The sequence below is a fragment of the Marmota monax genome, unplaced genomic scaffold (genome assembly GCF_021218885.2).
Source record: "Marmota monax isolate L192 unplaced genomic scaffold, Marmota_monax_Labrador192_F-V1.1 WCK01_AAM20220418_F8-fsc00007, whole genome shotgun sequence".
In the NCBI taxonomy this organism is placed as follows: Eukaryota; Metazoa; Chordata; class Mammalia; order Rodentia; family Sciuridae; genus Marmota; species Marmota monax.
In genome coordinates this window covers 29,054,005-29,075,748 of record NW_026692781.1, presented here as the reverse complement: position 1 = coordinate 29,075,748, position 21,744 = coordinate 29,054,005, and the positions used below count along the sequence as shown (strand labels likewise).

At 32.9% G+C, this 21,744-nt stretch overlaps 1 protein-coding gene across 1 annotated transcript in view; it reads left to right on the top strand.

Moving 5' to 3' along the window:
• Positions 1-21,744, top strand: part of Pgap1 (post-GPI attachment to proteins inositol deacylase 1) — an 89,308-nt gene that overhangs the window by 50,007 nt on the left and 17,557 nt on the right. Inside the window, exons 13-20 of the mRNA XM_046447427.2 lie at positions 1,096-1,173; positions 6,098-6,173; positions 8,500-8,573; positions 8,678-8,729; positions 9,200-9,266; positions 9,723-9,831; positions 11,274-11,312; positions 14,850-14,943. Of these exons, the coding sequence (XP_046303383.1) occupies positions 1,096-1,173; positions 6,098-6,173; positions 8,500-8,573; positions 8,678-8,729; positions 9,200-9,266; positions 9,723-9,831; positions 11,274-11,312; positions 14,850-14,943 (589 nt within the window). The remainder of the gene's footprint in view (positions 1-1,095; positions 1,174-6,097; positions 6,174-8,499; positions 8,574-8,677; positions 8,730-9,199; positions 9,267-9,722; positions 9,832-11,273; positions 11,313-14,849; positions 14,944-21,744) is intronic.

The following is a 21,744-nucleotide window of genomic DNA, read 5'->3' as shown; positions in this document are numbered from 1 at the left end:
GATCCCAGAAAAACTAAATGCTGAATGTTTTCTCTGAGATAAGGATGCTGATTCATAATGGGGATGTGGGTGCAGTGTAGAAGGAATAGATGAACTTTAGATAGGGCAAAGGGGAGGGAGGGGAAGGAAGTGGGGGTTGGGGCTAGGAAAGATGGTGGAATGAGACAGACATCAATACCCTAAGTACATGTATGAAAACATGAATGGTGTGGCTCTACTTTGTGTGCAACCAGAGACATGAAAAATTGTGCTCTATTTGTGTAATATGAGTTGAATTGCATTCTGCTGTCATATATATAACAAATTAGAATAAATAAAATTAAAAAAACTTTATTGGGAGGCTTTTATTTTATTAAATAGATCAATCTCCTACCTATTTATTCCTCAAAACATGGATGATAGAATCTTTCCTTTGAGAAATTTATTTCCTTCAGTGAGATACATTATTAGCCATATTGTGTGTTTGTTATTTTTAATAAATTTCAGGGCATGATGTTTATCTATACCATTTATCTGCAACTCTTTACTACTTAAACTCAGAATCATTTGAGATTAAAATTATAAAAGTTTTCTATCATACCTGTCATCCATTCATCAACTACTCAATGTTCTTCGTCATATACTACCAAAACATGGAAATAATGCTGTATTGCCATCTGTAACAAATAGTCCTATTACAAAAAAAAAAACCAATGCTGAAAATAATGATATAAAATACAGTGTATATAGTGCATTATAAAATAATGTTTTTTAAGTGCCATTTGTTTTACGTGAAGGGATATGTCAAGGAATATTTTGAGAAGTTCATATTTAACATAATTATTAGGAATCTGATTTTCTGTAAATTTAATTATTTACCTGAAAATGTAAACATGGGCATATTATGAAGTATGGAACATAAATTTGAAGTGTGTGCGTGCGGCCGGGGCTGGGAATTGAATCCAGGGGTCTCTTACATGTGCTAAGCACACACTCTATGAAATGTTTTTTTAATAACTAATTGAGAAACAAGTGTTTGTAATTTATCTTTCTTTTAGCATATTCTAATCTTTGTCTATTTAAGAAATAAAAGTAGCTTTTTTATCTTTTTTTCAGTCTCTGACGTTAAGACTTCAAGACTATCCATCTTTGTCTCATCTTGTTGTTTATGTACCATCTATTCATGGAAGTAAGGTAACAAGTGGATCAAGGTTGTTATCAGAATGTTTGGGGCTATCCATGCTGAATTTTAAATTTATTTTTTGATGAAATCTTATTATAGGGGTATCTAAAATAATGATGCTTCACTTCAGACTGTTAATTTATTAGGATGATCTGCTCCAACTTGAACTAAGCAGAATAAATTCAAGTCCCTTTGTTCCAAGTGAGAACTAGTTCCCATTTATCTATCAGTCTTTCAAAATCTGTTGTTTATTAGATACCCTCATATTCAAGACTAATAAAGGCTGGGTGCGATGATGCACACCTGTAATCCCTGCATCTCAGGAGGCTGAGGCAGGAGGATGGTGAGTTCAAAGCCAGCCTCAGCCACTTGGCAAGGCCTCAAACAACTCAGCGAGACCCTGTCCCTAAATAAAACATAGAAAAAGGGCTGGGGATGTTGCTCAGTGGTTAAGCACCCTGGGCTCAATCCCTGGTACCAAAACAAAAGACTAACAAGAATCATAGGAAATACACAAATGACACTCATTTGTCACCCTCCTAGGTAGGGGAGCAGTGAGAAAAAAGAAATATACAAGTATATATAATACAAATTAGAATATAGCAAGTACATGAAAAGCATAAAAGGAAGAGAGATCTGGTTGAAGGAATCAATAGTGACTTTAGTCAAGAGTGGTGGTACATACCTCTAATCCCAGCAACTCAGAAGGCTGAGGCAGGAGGATTGCAGTTTCCAAGCCAGCTTCGGCAACTTAGCAAGACCCTAAGCAACTTAGTGAGACTCTGTCTCAAAATAATAATATGAATAAATAGGACTGGAGTTTTAGCTCAGTGGTAAAATGCCCCTGTTTTCAATCCCCAGTAAAGAAAAAAAAATGGCTTTATATTGGAGTGATATTTAAAATGTCCTAAAAGGATAGTTTTAGAATTTTTATAGGTAGAGTGAACGTTCTAGCCCTATGTTGTCAATTAAAAAAAAAAAAAATCACTAGCATAAGTGGCTATTTAAACATAAACTAATTAAAATTAAATACAATTTAAAATTTGGTTCCTTAGTTGTACTAGCCATATTCTAGAAACTCATCATTGTGAAAAATTATAATGGCATAGGAATAGTGAAAACAAAAAGCACAGAAATGTGAAAGCATGGTATGTATTTGGGATACAGTGAATGAGTATATAATTTTAAAAGGATGGCCACCAGGGGTAGAGTAACAATGGGAGAAAAGTCTGGAAAAGTAGTTCTTGGTGGTATTGTAGAGGCTTTGTTTGGAATTCAGGACTTTGGAATTCAGAAGTCAGTAGGAAGCTCTAAGCCTTTTTACCACAGTAGTAATGTTATCAGAGATAATTCATTTTGGAAGATTAATCTATTTATGGCAGAGGATGGATCATAAATAAGAAGACTAGGCACATCATAAGAAGTTATTTGAGGCTGGGGTTGTGTGGCTCTGTGGTAGAGTGCTTGCCTGGCACATGTAAGGCACTGGGTTTAATCCTCAGCACCACTAAACAAACAGAAAAACAAACATACAAAAGTTATTGTGTCCATCTACAACTAAAAAAATACTTTTTGAAAATGAAAGAAGTTGGTCTGGGATTGTGGCTCAGCGGTAATGCGCTCGCCTAGCATGTGCGAGGCGCTGGATTTGATCCTCAGTACCACATAAAAATAAAATAAATAAAATAAAGGTATTGTGTCTAACTACAACTAGAAAATAAAATATTAAAAAAAGAAAGAAGTTATATGAGCTGTACTAGGGAAGTGAGTGTAAATAAAAGGATGTTGATTTTGAGACAATTAGTGGGGAGGAAAGAAGGTAAGAGAGCTCCCTGCTCTCCTCTTTGCCCATGTAACCCAGCAGACTTATCCTTCAAGATCCAACCTAAGGGTTCCCTCTTCCTTTTCCAGACTCCTCCAATAATGTTTTACTTACTTCCCTCATACTCTGTTTATAACTGCTTTGAATAATTTATAACATTAAATTATAATTTTCATGTCCTTATTGCCATTACCATATTGTAAACTTTGAGAGTAACAACCAGATAAGCTTCATTCTACTTTGTATTCTCAACTTTTAATGACTACCTCATAGAGGTCCCTAAAAAATATTTCTTGAATGAGAAAATTAATGAGATTATAGATAAAATAATAAGGAAATTTAAAAGAAATAGGGAAATGAAAAGGGGGATATAGTTGGGAGTCATTTCAAAGACTGAGTCTCACAAGTACCTTATAATGGATTCATTGTTTTGTTTTGCTTAGCTCAAATGAGAGGTAATTTAACATCTTCAATACTAAAAGCTCTCTTTAGGGGGTTTTCTACCAGGTAAGTTGGTTTTGAATGAATCTAGCATCTTTCCCAAACTTTGAAAGGTCCTCCCTGATTATGACAAGAAATTTATTAGTCTTTCTGAAAATGTACAGTCTTTGCAGCCTAATAAATTTGTAATATGTCTTAGTGCTCTTTGGAAAGTGACACTGCTAAATCTATTGTTGCACTACCTTGTCTCACTAAGATGATAACTTATCTCTTTCATAATGTTTACATATCTATAAGCATTATCTTCAGAAGATGACACATGTTCAAATGAGCAGGGTGAAAAAGTTTTAAGTTGATGCATTTCTTTATGTTTTTTGAAAATACAAATATGCAATTATCTGCATTTTTAATGACAGAAAACAAAATAATTAATCCTATTAGAGAGATGTTTAGAGACCTTTTAATTCTCTTTCTTGGATAAGGATTTATTCCATTAGGCAACACTAAAGGTACAGCAAAAAATTTTAAAGCAGTAATAAAACTTATGGTTTTTTGTAAATTTTTATTATTAGTTGTTCAAAACATTACATAGCTCTTGACATATCATATTTCATACATTTGATTCAAGTGGGTTATGAACTCCCATTTTTACCCCGTATACATATTGCAGAATCACATCAGTTACACATCCACTTTTTTACATATTGCCATATTAGTGTCTGTTGTGTTCTGTTGCCTTTCCTATCCTCTACTATCCTCCCTCCCTTCCCCTCCCCTCCCATCTTCTCTCTCTACCCCATCTACTGTAATTAATTTCTCCCCCTTGTTTTTTTTCCCTTTCCCCTCACTTCCTCTTATATGTAATTTTGGGTCTCCTTCCATTTCCATGCAATTTCCCTTCTCTCTCCCTTTCCCTCCCACCTCTCGTCCCTGTTTAATGTTAATCTTCTTCTCATGCTCTTCCTCCCTGCTCTGTTCTTAGTTGCTCTCCTTATATCCAAGAAGACATTTGGCATTTGTTTTTTAGGGATTGGCTAGCTTCACTTAGCATAATCTGCTCTAATGCCATCCATTTCCCTGCAAATTCCATGATTTTGTCATTTTTTTAGTGCAGAGTAATACTCCATTGTGTATAAATGCCACATTTTTTTTTATCCATCATCTATTGAAGGGCATCTAGGTTGGTTCCACAGTTTAGCTATTGTGAATTGTGCTGCTATGAACATAGATGTAGCAGTATCCCTATAGCACGCTCTTTTAAGGTCTGTCAAAGTGATTGAAATTGCATATAAAGGGGGCTGGAGCTGTGGCTCAGCAGTAGTGCACTTGCCTAGCATGTGTGAGGTACTGGGTTCGATTCTCAGCACCGAATATAAATGAATGAATAAATAAATGTCTATCAACAACTAAAAAACATTTAAAAACAAAGAAATTGCATATAAAAACTATTTCCTTGTCTCGGGTAATGACTCACCAACAGCACTTTGAAAAAACATAATGAATATAATCCTGTTCAATAAATGACTTCTGTAGTCTTTTAACAACCGTTTTCTGTAGTGAAAATGTCGTTGTTCTTTGCCTTATGAGAAATTAAAAACAAAGGTCCTTAACAAGCTTTCCCTTTTTTCCCCCACATATGTTCTATAGTTTAATAGCAGTTTCCCTCATCTGCTTTTCACTTTCAGGAACGACCAAATCTACTGAAGAGGCAAACAAAAGACATTGCTTCAACCATCCAAGGTTTAGTTGTCTGATCCCACAGGTGTTAGATCCCACAGGTGTTAATTTTTTCTTCAGTTCCTATGATCAAAATAATTTGATTGAATTGTGAGGATTATTTTAATGATCTTGCATTGTTTGATTTTATTTTTTTGAGCTGGAGTGTCATTAACCAGTCTGGTCACGATCTCCTGACCTGAGTTGATCCGCCACAGCCTCCCCAGTTCTAGGATCACAGGCCTGCACCTCCATGCCTGGCTGAACTTGAGCTTTTACCAGAAACATTTCCTCCTACAGATAACCGAGAACAAAATTTCTTAACTCCATGTTAGAAATGTTATAAAAAAGAAATGTTGTTCTTACAAAAATGATAATGGTGCAGATGTTAAACTTTTAAGTTTTCTTTTTTGAAAAACGTTTCTTTTTCGTAAGCCATAGTAAGCCTTTTTCTGTCTACCATAATCTAAATAATCCATGAATGGCAGTAAGTCTCCAAAAGCCTTGTATAGTCTAATTAGACAAAAAACACATGATAAAGGCAGGATTTTTTTAAAAAAATATGTAACAAAATTTCATTTTCAACATATTCAGGCATGTATTTGAATCCTTAATATTGAATTATGAATCTTTGTTTCATCCTTTAATGACCTTCTGCAAATACTTATAATACAAATTATAAGAAAACTTTGCTATGAATCTATTGTTATAGAAATGATCCACTAATAATTTTCATTAACTTATTTAATCAAGTTAGGCTTGTTTATCAAGTTTTCACAGTATGGCATCTCTCCTTGAGGAATTCTTGACACCTAAGTAGAGATTATTATATTTGATCACTGATACTTTCTCCAAAGCTGAGATTATTATAGTCTTCTATTTCCCACTCAAACATCAAAGCATTTCACTATAAATTTAATTCTACTTTACTGATAAATCAATTATTTATATTTCAGTTTGTTGTAGATTGTGAATTCTTTAAAAAAGAGACAAGATCCATACAGCTTCCTGTAACTCATCTTTTTTCCTTTGGTAAGTACTTTGTTTTTGGAACTTAGAAGAATGGCTTTAATTTTTTTTACTATATATATTTTTAGTTGTAAGTGGACATAATACCTTTATTTTATTTTTATGTGGTTCTGAGGATCAAACCCAGTGCCCCAAGTGCACCAGGCAAGCACTGTAACACTGAGCCATAACTCCAGCCCAAGAATTGCTTTAATTTTTAACAGAGTGCTGATTTAGTTTGCCATTTCGTTGCAATAAAGCAGAGCCTACTAACATTAAATATAATATTTCTAGTATATTTCTTGAGATAACCATATGATGTGGTTCCGTGGTTTGATTCTCATTTAATACTGGACCCACAGTCATCTTATGATAAGAGTCAATTTTAAAAGACAAATTCTCATAATCATATATACTTGTAGGGGTGTGTGTGTATGTTTCCTTATGTGAAATTTATACTGAATACTGGCCTTTTAAATATATATATATATTTAGTTGTATATGTACATAATACCTTTATATATACACACATACCTATATATATACATATACACACACACATATATTTACCTATATAAATATACACATACCTATATAAATATACACAAATATTTACCTATGTATATACACATACACTCACACACACATATTTAGTTGTATATGGACACAATACCTTTGTTTTATTTATTTATTTTTTTTATATGGTGCTGAGGATCGAACCCAGTGCCTTATACATGCTAGGCAAGTACTTGAGCCACAACACCAGCCCCCCCGGCCTTTTTATAACATTTTTATTAAAGGGTAAAAATTGCTGTATATCTTATGAAGGTTTCAAGAATTCTCTGTTCTTTTAAGCTTTTTGTTGAAATAATTTTAGATGTATAGAAAAGTTAGAAAAGAGTACAGAGGTCCTTTACATTCTTCACCCACCTTTCCCTAATCTTGACCTCTTTTGTAAAAATAGCACAGTTTTTAAAACTAAGAAATCAGCATTTGTGCAATAATATAAACTAAAGTGCAGGCTTTATTTGTTCTTTACTCAGTTTTACTATTGATGTCTTCCCTTTCCCTTTTCTCATGTTGCATTCTGCTGTCATGTCTCCTTAGTCTCCCATAATAATATGTGACAGTTTCTTTGTCTTTCCTTGTCTTACTTAACTTTAAAAACCTTTGAAGAATACTAGTCAATTATTTTGTAGAATATACTTCAGTTTGGATTTGTCTTAATGCTTTCTTATTATTAGATTGAGGTTATGCATTGTTTGCCAAGAATTCCACAGATGTGATGTGTATTTCTCAGTGCATCACATCAGGATATGTGACATTAATATATATAATTACTAGTGATATTAACCTTGATTTCTTGGTTAAGGTGGTGCCTGCCACATTTCTCTACTTGAAGTTATGGCTTTTTATGTTGTAATTAATAAATATTTTGGGGAAGTGCTTAGAGAATGTGTAATTATCCTGTTTCCTTCAAAATAACTCATCAATTTAGCATCCATTGGTTTAGCTAGACTTTAGTAAATATTACTGATAGTCTACAGAAATACAGAATTTAGGGGCTGGGGATGTGGCTCAAGCAGTAGCGTGCTCACCTGGCATGCGTGCGGCCCGGGTTCGACCCTCAGCACCACATACAAACGAAGATGTTGTGTCCGCCGAGAACTAAAAAATAAATATTAAAAAACAATTCTCTCTCTCTCTCTCTTTAAAAAAAAAGAAAGAAATACAGAATTTATTAAATTCTTCTTGAGGAATAGAGTCGTCCCTTCTCTCCCACGTACTTGTTCGGTTTTTTATTTATGACAGTATAACCTCATGAATCTATCTTATTCATTGGTCTGTTTATAGTACAATATCATTGTATATTGTTCTATTCAAGTTCAGTTTTGCATATTAGGAACTTTTTTTAGATTAAAAAATCTGTTACTTAAGATAGGAAACTTACCATAAGGTTTTTATTCGTCTTTCTCTACATGTTCTTTTTTTTTTTTGCGGTGGGAGGAAAAAATTCTCAGAAAAATACAGAAATGACAACTCTAAATTACCTATGTTTTTAAAGATACCAAGCTTATAAAATAAAACATCTGCAAAGAAAGCTTACCTTTCTGAAATTAGAAACAAGTACTTGACTAAAAAAGCACATTGATATAATTAAAAGTTATTATAAATACTGTGTTTTGTCCAGTGTTTATTGTGGGAGGTTTGGATTCTTTAGGAGTTGAATCCTCCATACCAGAAGTGAGAAACTGTTATATAAATTGTTTTCATTTTTTTATTATTATTTAAGCAGTCAGTATATTTTCAAAATTTCTTTAGTACTCTAACACTACTTTTAATTCAACAGGACTATCTTCAAGGAAAGTAGTATTAAATACAAGTGGCCTATACTATAATATAGAGCTTCTGAACTTTGGACAGGTAATTATCCTGACTACAACAACAAGGAGTTGATTTTACTTTACCGTTTAGTTAAACAAACAAATAAACTTTTGCTTTTTGTTTTTGTGGTCAAACTCTATTAGATATACCAAGCTTTTAAAATCAACGTGGTAAGCAAGTGCTCAGGAGTCAGAGGTAAATGTATTTTCTGAAAAATATGTAGAAAATAGTATTGTCAATTGAAGAATCAATAAGTCTTCACTTGAATCTTCTGTCATATTTTTTCACATCTGTTTTTTCATATATTTTTATATGACATAAAAAAGTAATAAAAAAGATATTTATATTTCCCAAGGGTTTAGCATAGACCCTTTCTTAAAATTATCTTCATGTTTCAGTATGTCTTTATGTCTTATTATAGTAGTAATTCAGATTTGGCTGTTTAATATTTTCCAGTTTCTTAGTATTATCTATATACTTTTAATACTTTTTGTAAGCCTAAAGAAAGCATTTAAGAATTCATAATTTCTTATGCTGTATAACCATTACTGATTTTTTTTTTTGTTTTAAAATGGACAGTTGTGTAATTAGTTTGGTATTAAGTAGCTTATGTAAAAGTAAAGGTAACATGGTGAATAATACGTCTTTCCTTTGTGTTTTAACAGAAGAAATAACTAGTATCTATAAACTTCATATTCCCTGGTCTTATGAAGATTCACTAACCATTGCACAGTATGTAGAATTTACTTTAAACTTTGGTGTTTTTGAATAAAATAGATACTCTGTGTAGTTTTTTAGTTTTTTTAATTATATGAATTATGAAAGGAAAATGTAAAATATTTATAGCCTTTATGTAGCATCATGCCCACAATTTAGTTATATCAATTGTATCTATTTATATATCTAATTTAATAAATTGTTTTATTGAATGACATAGAACTTAAACCTCACTTGCTTAAAACATTAACACCTACCTTTCCACACTCCTCCAACTCCTGAGTCCTAGAGAGGGAGTGTTCAAACAATTCTAATGTAACTGAAAAAGTGTTCATCTGTAATAGTATGTCTGTCATCTGGCTTCCTCTACATTATTTCATTGTATTGTGGGGAGGATAGACTTAGCCATGGCTAAGTCAGTTTTTACCAGCATGTTGTACTTGAGTATTGATATGTAAGTTATCTCTTCAGGGTTCCATCTAACACAGAAATTTCTCTGAAACTTCATATTGCTCAACCAGAAAATGACAGCCATGTTGCATTGTTAAAAATGTACACATCATCAGATTGTCAGTATGAGGTAAGTTGCATATATTTATAATCTTTTAAGATTTAGTTATAGAATAAGGTAGAAATTGCAGATACATGGTAGGGTGGAAATGAATAAAAATAAGATATAGACATTTGAAATATTTTAATATTTTTCCTGTTTGTAATACTTAAGTATTTTCTTATCTGGATCATTTGAAAATGTATGCATCTTAATAAGTAATAGAAATAAAACAAAAATTGAAACTGCAGATTAACCTTTTAAATTTGAAAGCCCCAAATCCAAACTCTTGTAAATTGAATAATCAACTAAAATTGGAAGCTGACATGACTTTAGTACAGTAATTTATGTGATATTTATTGGTTTTTATTTCTACCAGAATAGCTTAAGGATCTTCTTTTAATTTATTTAAGCTCTGTTAAGTCATTAGTATGTGCAATTTAGTACCTATTGTGTTTGTTTTATTACCAAAGATCACTGTCTCCTAAAAGAAGGAACAAAGAATATTTTATTTATTTATGGATTCATGAACTAAGAGTCCTTCTCTATGTCAGAACATACGAGGTTCCAAGGATTTCACATTTAAGTGGTTAAAATACACATTTTAATGGTAGTGACATCACAGGTTTCTGGTCCATAGCTTAATTCTGCTCAGCTTCAAGCTTTAAGTTGTTGAATTGTTTATTAGAACTTTCTTAGGGTGAGCTAGAATACGCATTGTCAAATTAATAGAATCTGTTCTTACAACCAAGTTTTATTTGGACCTGTATTATGAATTATTTTATATTTCATAGAATTTATGAATGCTTTGATACCTTACTTTGTTAACAATAAAGGGTCTTTGCTATATTTTTAAACTTGCATGTTTATGTTTCTAATACTGAAGTGATAGTAAGAGTTGTGTTGTCAGTTTGGATCCAAATACTGCATGCTCCATGTTTTTAACCAAATTGCGTATTTCCACAAAGGTCAGATGCAGACAAAACATTCATAATTTCCCTAACAAAGATTTATTTCCTTTCGCAGACTTCTTAATTTTTCTTTATAAAGGATTATTTTTTTCTTTAAAAAGGTAGAATTATTAAGGATGATTTTTTTTTACTTATGGTAGGATTATTAAGAATGAATTTAATTTTCAAATATTATTTTGGCTTAAATTCTTTTAACTAGCATGATCTATTAATAACATTCTAGTTAATTAAATAATCCAGTTGTAAACAGTTACCCTATATACCATAGCATTGCTGTAATTGTTGAAGAATTAGAATACTGGAAAATATACTCAATGATGAAACTACATTTTGTCTAATTTAAACGTGGTGCAGAAGATTCTTGAAGATGTCTTATGCCTTTAGGTTTATTATTATAGGAATTATTATACCTAGAGATGTGTAGAAGTACATAGTTTAATAAAATTGAACTAGAAAAATCTAGGGTAAATAACCTCTTTTTAAATGATTGTTTTAAACTAGGTGACAGTTAAGACATCCTTTTCACAAATACTTGGACAGGTAAGAGAGATTTTCATTGCATGATTATTTATTGTCTTGTGAATAGATATCATAAAGAAAGGATTATAGTCTTTTTCTATAAAATCAGTAATTTAACAAATCACGATTTCTGGCTGCTCCCACTGCTATAGCTACTTGTTTCTTCTTTCTCCTTTTTTCTTCATTCTTCATTCTTCCAATTTAATAAAATCTAAAAACCATTCTTGACCTATAGGCCATGGTTGGCCAACTCTTACTTTAAGGTGATCCTTTCATATTTGATCCATCCTAAAAATAAGAGCTGTTACCTGATTCTCAATATATTTGCCTAAATGAATGTCATATTAAGACCTTATATTTATCATACTACACTATAATTCATGACACAGTAAAATAGGGTTTGTCATGTAAGTGAACATTTTCAAAGAACTTTTTATATTGTGAATGCTCAGTTATAATGTAAAGGCTAAAAATAAATTTTATTCAAGATAAATGTTAAAATTAATTTGCAAATCATGTTACAAAAATAATTCAGCATTAGAACTATAGATATTATTATTGAATATCATTATAATTTTCAGGATTATGTAACCTGGAAATAAATACACTAATATTGATTAGACAGGAAAATTATATAATTTCAAAATTCAGTAAAATTTTATTTAGCTTTTATTTTTTGATTGGTTATATTTTGCTATCCAAGCATAGTAGAATTTTTCCTTTTTTTACTTTAAGTTATAATACTGCAATTGTAAAACTCACAAATCAAAATTAAATTAGAAACATTTTATGTGCATTATCTCATTTGTTCCTTATAATCACTTAGAGCTATATTATGATTATTATTAAATTTGTGAACATAATAAAATTCTGAGTAATTATATAAAAAAATTGTGTGCTAAATTATAAAGGGAACATCAAATGTTAGTATAAGTTGGAAAATAGCATGATGGGTAGTTGATATTCTAAAAAGTTAAAAGGCATTAAGACAAATTTTGCAGGGCTGAGATTGTGGTTCAGTGGTAGAGGGCTTGCCTAGCACATGTGAGGCCCTGGGTTCAATCCTCAGCACCATATAAAAATAAGTAAGTAAAATAAAGGTATTGTGTCCATATACAACTAAAAAATAAATATTTTTTTTAAAAAATAAAAATTTTGCTTGTGATAGAGGAGATGAGTTCATGCTATTATTTTTTTTAGCATGTTCAAAAGTCATGTTATTGTACACAGTGGTTTATGGTGAAGATACTACATGCTCTCTTATCCTTATCATCTCTGTGGCCCATAATCCAAATTAGTGACATGAAAAGTCAAGTTAGCTTGGTATGCTGCAACTAAGCATAATTGTATACCAAAAAAAAAGACAGACTAATATTTTTGTTTAGATGTGGAAATCTTTCTAAAGAGCAAGGAAGCACTGGTGTTACAAGATCAGAGGAGGGTTCTTGTTAAAGTGTCAAAGAATGGCAATTGAATCCTAAAATTATTGAAAAATATAGCCTGTTCTTCTTTATTGCTTGTTTAAGATTTCAGTTTGTGGGTGGTAAAAGAACAAATTTAAATTGTCTAATATGTCTTACTCATTTTTTTAAAACAATGCATATTATTTAAAAATAATGTTGCTGATATAGTCACAGGAAATTGAGCAAAAGGAGTAAAGAGAAACCACTTAAGAGAATATTTAGCCTTTAAATAATTTTTCACAAAATTGTTTCTTTCTAGAAAAAGAGGAAAATGTGTTCATGTTCTTTAATCTAGTTTTAGGAAAAAAGAGGACAAAAAAGTAAATTGAAAGTTACTTTCCTGAGTAAATTTCATAAATTCTAGTAAATCATTTCAATATTTAGATGTTAAGAGAAACTGAAATTTGGAATTTTTTTAGGTGAAATCTTTAAATTTTTTTCAGTGTTGTTATCTAATTCAAAGTTTAAAGAAATATTGTGCTAAATAGTAAGCCAAATTAAGCAAGTCTTACAGTTTGATTATAGCCCATGGAGGCCAGTTTATGGTTGTCGATTTAGTCATACCGTATATACACAGCTATATCCAAAGCCCAAGAGAATAAATACTTAATACTTATAACAATGTCCCTTTGTCAGTAAGAGAAATTTTATGTTTAATATATAAATATGAACATATAATACTCTGTGCAAGATCTGTTCCAGAATTCTAAAGACATGTTAATGATTAATAATAATAACTAATATTTTCAGTCTCTCAACCATATGCCAACTACTATTCCAGGTGTTTTAAACAGATGCAAACACTTTGAAACCTTACACCTCTATGAGATAAACGCTGTTTATCTCATTTTACTGATGAAGCCCTGGAGAGAGAAGGCAAAGTAACTTGCTCAATAATACAAAAATAGAGCAAAGCTGGAGACTAAATCCAGAGATCTGACTCATAAGTCTGCTAGGCTGTTTAACATTAATCTTGGTAACTTAATTATGCTATGTATTTCCTAGTGTACCATTAGCAGGCAGTGAGTTTCATTTAGTAATAGGTAGAAAAATGGCCTTTTCCCTTTTTTTCAACTTTCCTTTCCTGCCACTTGAAGCTTATAAACTATAAATCGTGAGTGTGAGATATAAGTTTTTTAAAAATTTTTCTAATCTCTTTCAACCTGGAAGTCCATGGAGAAACTTAAGGGAGGGAAACTCTGAATTTCCTGAAATTTTATGCAACATTTTAGGTAATATTGTATTTTCATAGATTTAGTTCATCAAATTACCAAGGGAGTTGATATGTATTCTAAAAAGATTCTATGGATTAAGTCCATGCTGATTTTTCTTTAAAAATTTAATATTGAAAAAGAACAATATTTTGTTTTTATTATGGATATGTTTTCTGCAGGTTAGATCAACTGACTTGAGGCACTGTCACATAATGGTTATGAACTTAGGCTCTGAGTCTAAATTACAGTTTTACTGAATTTCCAAGATACTGAAGGGCATTAAGAGTTCATAATTATAACTAATATTATCTTATAGTTACTGTGTAAGTTAATATTTTGAATGCTTTACAAAATGAGCATGTTTAATCTTCATAACCACCTATAAGTACTATTATTTTTTCCTATTTTACTGATAAGCACATAGAGAAGAAGGGGGAAGTAACTTGCCCATGACATTTGCAATTGTGGGAAGTACTTGGGCTCCTCATTCCTAGATTTCTTCACCTATAAAATAGGGAAAAGAACTACTTGAAAGGGTTTTGGGGAGGAAGATATGAGATAATGTATATAAGGTATTTAGTGTCTTGCCGGAACATATTAAATACTCGATAAACATGCTTTGAAGGAAAAATTTTAGCATACGCTATTCAATTATGCCTTTGAAAAAAATCAGATGTTTATACTATGCTATATGTTATTAGCATTTATTTTACTTAGAGTTTTTGATACTTGTTACTCGAAATACCTTTGTAGCTGTGTCAGGAGAAGTATAAACAATAAATTTTTGTGTGTGTTTAAAATTTTTTTATTTTGTGTTAAAGTACATTTATTTCATTAACATGAATATTTAGAAATTGCCCATTGATTTATCTGTTTTCTAGGTAGTTAGATTTCATGGTGGAGCTCTTCCTGCTTATGTTATATCTAGTATCCTTCTTGCTTATGGAGGACAGTTATACTCTCTTTTCTCAACAGGTAAAAATGTTTATAATTTTTAAAGTTGTTTTTGTTATGAATAAGTATTAGTGGAACAATTGTTAGTTAATTCAATTATGTTGACTTAGGAAACATAATAAGGAAGTTCTTAGAAATAGCCAAATACTAGTAGACACTACTGTTCTTGGAAACTCTAGAATAGTGTATGATTTCATTTTATTGTTTTACTTTTCTTCTACTGACCACCAATCCCAAACTAGTTTGGGGCAACTAGTCTAGAAACCTCCAGTTTCTAGTCCTGAGACCTGCAGTTTACTATATTCTCTTAGCCTATCACTTTGTTATTAGTATAATTTTTTTCCTTTTTATTGGTGCATTATAATTATACATAACAGTGGGATTTGTTATAATATGTTCATACATGCACACAATAAAATAGTAGAATTTGATCAATTTCATTCCCCAATACCTTCCCTTTCCATCCCCTCTCTCCCCTGATCCTCTTCTTCTATTCTACTGGTCTGCCTTCTTTTTTTTTTTTTTTTTTAATTTGATCTGTGTAACAGTATCATTTGTTAATGAAAAAAATAAACTTGAGTCTGAACATTTAACTGTTTTTTAAAATATGTGAATTTGAAGAATAATCTGAATGTAATAGTTTTCAGTATTTATGTATTAAAAAGGAACAAAATAATCATAATACATGTAAAATTCTTAATGCTCTAATATTATGAAATTATTTGTTTAAAAAAATCTGAACAGTTTCCAAATAATTACCATTTGTCACTAAATTTGATCATTAAGTTTCTTAAGCTAAAAGTTCTGTCCTCCATGTTTTTTTATTTTTGCCTCATAATTTATTAAACACAACCGCTTTTGTGTGTTTATGTCTCTCACAGTTTGAATTTTGCTCATTACACCCCTAGGTGTAGTTGAACATTTTTTCTAACTGCTCTATTTTTTATAAATTGATAATTAAGTTGGGCATGGTGGCACCTCATGTAATCCCAGTGACTCTGGAGGTTGAGGTAGGAGGATCACAAGTTCAAGACTAGCATCAGCAATTTAGTGAGACCCTGTCTCAAAATAAAAAGGCTGGGGTTGTAGTGCAGTAGTAGAGCACCCCTGAATTAAATCTGAAGTACTAAATAAATAAATAGGTAATTAGAGCTGTAGGCTTGATAATATTTAAATTCTATTCCCATGCCTCTACTTGTTGCTGTTCCTGCTACAGGAATATTTCAGTTTTATGTACTTTTTTATAATTAATTTTTTATTGGTTCACTGTAATTAAATGTAATAGGATTCATCTTGATATATTTGTATGTGAACTTAACATAATTTGGTCAACTTTATTCCCCAATACCTCCCTTCTTCCTTCCCTTCTGCCTCCCCTCATCTCCTTCCTCTAATCTTTTGGTCTTCCTTTTATTTTCATAAACCACCTCCCATTTTTTCCTTTTTTTTTTCCCCTATCTTCTATGTGTTAGAGACAACAAATGACCCTCCACTTTTTGAGTCTGGTTTATTTTGCTTAACATAATGCTCTCAAGTGCCATAAATTTTCCTGCAAATGACATAATCTTATTAATCTTATTTTTCTCTATGGCTGAATAAAACTGTACTGTATATATGTACCACATTTCTTTATCTATTCATTTGTTGATGACACCTAAGCTGATTCCATAACTTAACTATTGTGAATTGCATGGCTTTAAAATGTATGTATCACTATAATATTCTGATTTTAATTCTTTTGGATAAATACTGAAGAGTGATGTAGCTGAGTCATATGGTAGTTCCATTCCTAATCTTTTGAGAAACCTCCATATTGATTTCCATAGTGGCTAGTTTACAATCCCACCAACAGTATGTAAGTGTTCCTTTTTCCCAACACCCTCACTGGCATTTATTACTATTTGTTTTATTGATTATTGCCATTCCACTTGGAGTGAGATGAAATCTCAGTGTAATTTTTTTCTTGCTTGTTTGTTTGGTATCAAGGACTAAACTCAGGCACTGAGTCACATCTCCAACCCTTTTTTTGTATTTTATTTAAAGACACAGTCTCACTTAGTTGCTTAGGGCCTTGCTAAGTTGCTGAGTCTGGCTTTTGAACTTGTGATCCTCCTGCCTGAGTCTCTCAAGCTGCTGGGATTACAGACGTGCACCACTGTGCCTGGCTCAGTATAGTTGATTTGCATTTCCTGATTGCTAAAGATGTTGAACACTTTTTTATATATTTAGTGGCCCTTTGTAGTCCTTTTGACAAGTGTCTGTTCATGTGCCGTTCATTGGGTTGTTTTTTTTTTTTTTTTGGTGGTAAGTTTTTTGAGTTCTTTATATATCCCCAATATTAATCTCAGTTGAAGAGTGGCTGGCAAAGAATTTCCCCCATTTTGGAGACTCTCATTATGCTCTTGTTTCCTTTACTATGCACAAGCTTTTTAATTTGATGAAATCCCATTTATTCTTGTAATTATTTCCTGTGCTTTGGAAGTCCTGTTGTTGCCTGTCCCTATGTTAGAGCATTGATGCTATATTTTTTTCTAGAAGTTGCAGAGTTTTTTTTTAATCTAATTCCTAGATTTTTTTCCATTTTGAGTTGACTTTTTGCAAGTTGAAAAATAGGAATCTAGCTTCATTCTTCTACATATGGATATCCAGTTTTGCCTGTACCATTCTGTCTTTTCTCCAACATATGCTTTTGGCACCTTTGTTCAGTGTTGTATACTTTTGTTAGTAGGCATCTGCCCCTTAATCTCCTCCTGTGTCACCCTAGTTTGTTCCCTTCCCCTTCCTCTCCTCTCTTCTTTCATTCTTCCTCATTTTCCCTTCCTCCTTTCTTATTTTTCCTCGCTTCCTTCTTTGCTTCCTTCCGTCTTTATTTCTGTGGGCCAGTGCATCAGAGCTACTTTTCATCCTACATGTGGCTAAAGAAGACAGAAAATTCAAGACCTATATCTCCCAGGTTCTTAAGTTTAGGAATCCTCTAAGTTTTAATACATCCCCAAGAAAATTCCTTATTTGTTTATGCACTTTATACCTTTATGCCTGAAGCTTCTTCCTTCTTGAGGACCTCTTAAGATGTAGAGCCTCATCAAAGGCACATTGTTCTCCATTTTATTTCTAGAGCCTAACATTGTATCAAACATACAGTACACATTTAGTAAGCTAGCCATATCAGCAATGTCATTTAGGTCCTGGCACACTGAATGGAATTATTGAAATTTTAATGAAGGAACTATTTCAAAGATTTGTGCAGAGTTAAGGGAAACCAACAAGAGATGATAAAGTACAAGCTAGAGATGGAGGAAACCTAAGAGACCTGTAGGAGTGAGCAGTGTTACTAGAGCTGCAACCTTGGGTATAGAAACAAGCAATACTGCCAGCCTGTGTCTCAGTAGGGGGAAAGGTAGGGAAATACATTCTCTAACACCATTTTTTCCTGCTCTCTTATCTACTAGAACCTTTCATTCACTAAATTTAACTATCTAGAAGCCTGTGCATGAAAGTAAGCCTCCCAGAGTCAACAGCAAAGTGAATGGATCTGGAGAGGCAGATGTAGGATAAATGGATAAAACCATCCTCAGAATATAATAATTAGAACAGTTTCCTGAGAGCCTAATCTTTGTTTTCTTGGGCTTGGACAGTAATAGAAGCAGGAGAAAATAATGGAACCAAAATATGTAAAAATATGTAAAAGTAGTCCATAAATCACCTCCACCATATCCATCTCCCCAAATCCTACAGCTACTTAATGCCTTTCGTTATTTTCATATAACTTCGGGTTTGCATTCCATGCTCATTTATACCTGAGTTAAACTATATTCCAGGAATACCTGTAATCCCAGTAATAAGGGTGGGGAATGAGGCAGAAGGATCACAAGTTTGAGACCAGCTTCAGAAATAGCAAAGCCTTATCTCAAAAAGGGCTGGGGCTGCAGGTTAGTGGTAGATCACTTCTGGGTTTGATCCTCAGTATCAGAAGGGAAAAGGAGAGTGTGGGGGATATTATTCTAGTGATATGACATCAACCAGACTTGAATGTAAAATCTGTCCTGTTTGGGGGCTGGGGCTGTAGCTCAGTGGCAGAGTGCTTGCTTAGCATGTGTGAGGCACTGGGTTCGATCCTCAGTACCACATAAAAATAAACAAGTAAAATAAAGGCACTGTGTCCATCTACAACTACAAAAAAAAAAAAAAAATCTGACCTATTTGGTTTTGGTCCCCCTACACCTAATGTAGGGGATCAAACCCAGGGCCTCACACTTGTTAGGCTAGCATTGAGTTACATATCCAGCCTGCCCATAAGGTTTTGAAAGTCTGAAGGGGAGGCCTCATACTTCTTAATTTCAGCAGACTAGATACTTGATTCCTAAACATACGAAATTCACAAATAGATTGCCCAGAAACTCCAGAGATATATACTTTTTTTACTTTAGAATATTTAAGTATGGGAATATGTTTTAAACCAATTAAAGTGGTAGTTCTATACCAAGAGTGCATATCCAAATTTACCTCCTGGACTGGGAGTATAGCTCAATGATAGGGCATTTGCCTAGCATGCATGAAACTGGGTTTAATCCACAGCACAAAAAAAAAAAAAAAAAGAAAGAAAGAAAAAAGAAAATCACTAGCTAGAACGACTATAGTAAGAAAGATAATACCAAATGTTAACAAGGTTATGGAGGAAATTGGAACCCTCATATACTTCTGGGAGGAATATAAAATGGAATAGCTTCTTTGGAAAACAATCTGACAATTCCTCAAATGGTTAACAGAGTTATTTATATGACTTAGCATCTCCATTCCTAGAATAGACCTGAGAGAAATGAAAGCATACATTCATATAAACACTTGTACAGTAATACTCCATTGTGTATAAATGCCACATTTTTTTTATCCATTCATCCATTGAAGGGCGTCTAGGTTGGTTCCACAGTCTAGCTATTGTGAATTGTGCTGCTATGAACATCGATGTAGCAGTGTCCCTGTAGCATGCTCTTTTTAGGTCTTTAGGGAATAGACCGAGAAGGGGAATAGCTGGGTCAAATGGTGGCTCCATTCCCAGCTTTCCAAGAAATCTCCATACTGCTTTCCAAATTGGCTGCACCAATTTGCAGTCCCACCAGCAATGTACAAGTGTACCCTTTTCCCCACATCCTCGCCAGCACTTGTTGTTGTTTGACTTCATAATGGCTGCCAATCTAACTGGAGTGAGATGGTATCTTAGGGTGGTTTTGATTTGCATTTCTCTGACTGCTAGAGATGGTGAGCATTTTTTCATGTACTTGTTGATTGATTGTATGTCCTCCTCTGAGAAGTGTCTGTTCAGGTCCTTGGCCCATTTGTTGATTGGGTTGTTTGTTCTCTTATTGTCTAATTTTTTGAGTTCTTTGTATACTCTGGATATTAGGGCTCTATCTGAAGTGTGAGGAGTAAAGATTTGTTCCCAGGATGTAGGCTCCCTATTTACCTCTCTTATTGTTTCTTTTGCTGAGAAAAAACTTTTTAGTTTGAGTAAGTCCCATTTGTTGATTCTAGTTATTAACTTTTGTGCTATGGGTGTCCTATTGAGGAATTTGGAGCCCGACCCCACAGTATGTAGATCGTAGCCAACTTTTTCTTCTATCAGACGGCGTGTCTCTGATTTGATATCAAGCTCCTTGATCGATTTTGAGTTAACTTTTGTGCATGGCGAGAGAAAGGGATTCAGTTTCATTTTGTTGCATATGGATTTCCAGTTTTCCCAGCACCATTTGTTGAAGATGCTATCCTTCCTCCATTGCATGCTTTTAGCCCCTTTATCAAATATAAGGTAGTTGTAGTTTTGTGGATTGGTTTCTGTGTCCTCTATTCTGTACCATTGGTCCACCCACCTGTTTTGGTACCAGTACCATGTTGTTTTTGTTACTATTGCTCTGTAGTATAGTTTGAAGTCTGGTATCGCTATACCGCCTGATTCACACTTCCTGCTTAGCATTGTTTTTGCTATTCTGGGTCTTTTATTTTTCCATATGAATTTCATGATTGCTTTCTCTATTTCTACAAGAAATGCCGTTGGGATTTTGATTGGCATTGCATTAAACCTATAGAGAACTTTTGGTAATATCGCCATTTTGATGATGTTAGTTCTGCCTATCCATGAACAGGGTATATTTTTCCATCTTCTAAGATCTTCTTCTATTTCTCTCTTTAGGGTTCTGTAGTTTTCATTGTATAAGTCTTTCACCTCTTTTGTTAGGTTGATTCCCAAGTATTATATTTTTTTTGAAGATATTGTGAATGGAGTGGTTGTCCTCATTTCCATTTCAGAGGCTTTGTCGCTGATATACAGGAATGCCTTTGATTTATGCATGTTGATTTTATATCCTGCCACTTTGCTGAATTCATTTATTAGCTCTAATAGTTTCTTTGTAGACCCTTTTGGGTCTGCTAGGTATAGAATCATGTCATCTGCAAATAGTGATAATTTAAGTTCTTCTTTTCCTATTTTGATGCCTTTAATTTCTTTCGTCTGTCTAATTGCTCTGGCCAGTGTTTCGAGAACTATGTTGAACAGAAGTGGTGAGAGAGGGCATCCCTGTCTTGTTCCAGATTTTAGAGGGAATGCCTTCAATTTTTCTCCATTCAGAATGATGCTAGCCTGAGGCTTAGCATAGATTGCTTTTACAATATTGAGGTATGTTCCTGTTATCCCTAGTTTTTCTAGAGTTTTGAACATAAAGGGATGCTGTACTTTGTCAAATGCTTTTTCCGCATCTATCGAGATGATCATATGATTCTTATTTTTAAGTCTATTGATGTGGTGAATAACATTTATTGATTTCCGTATAT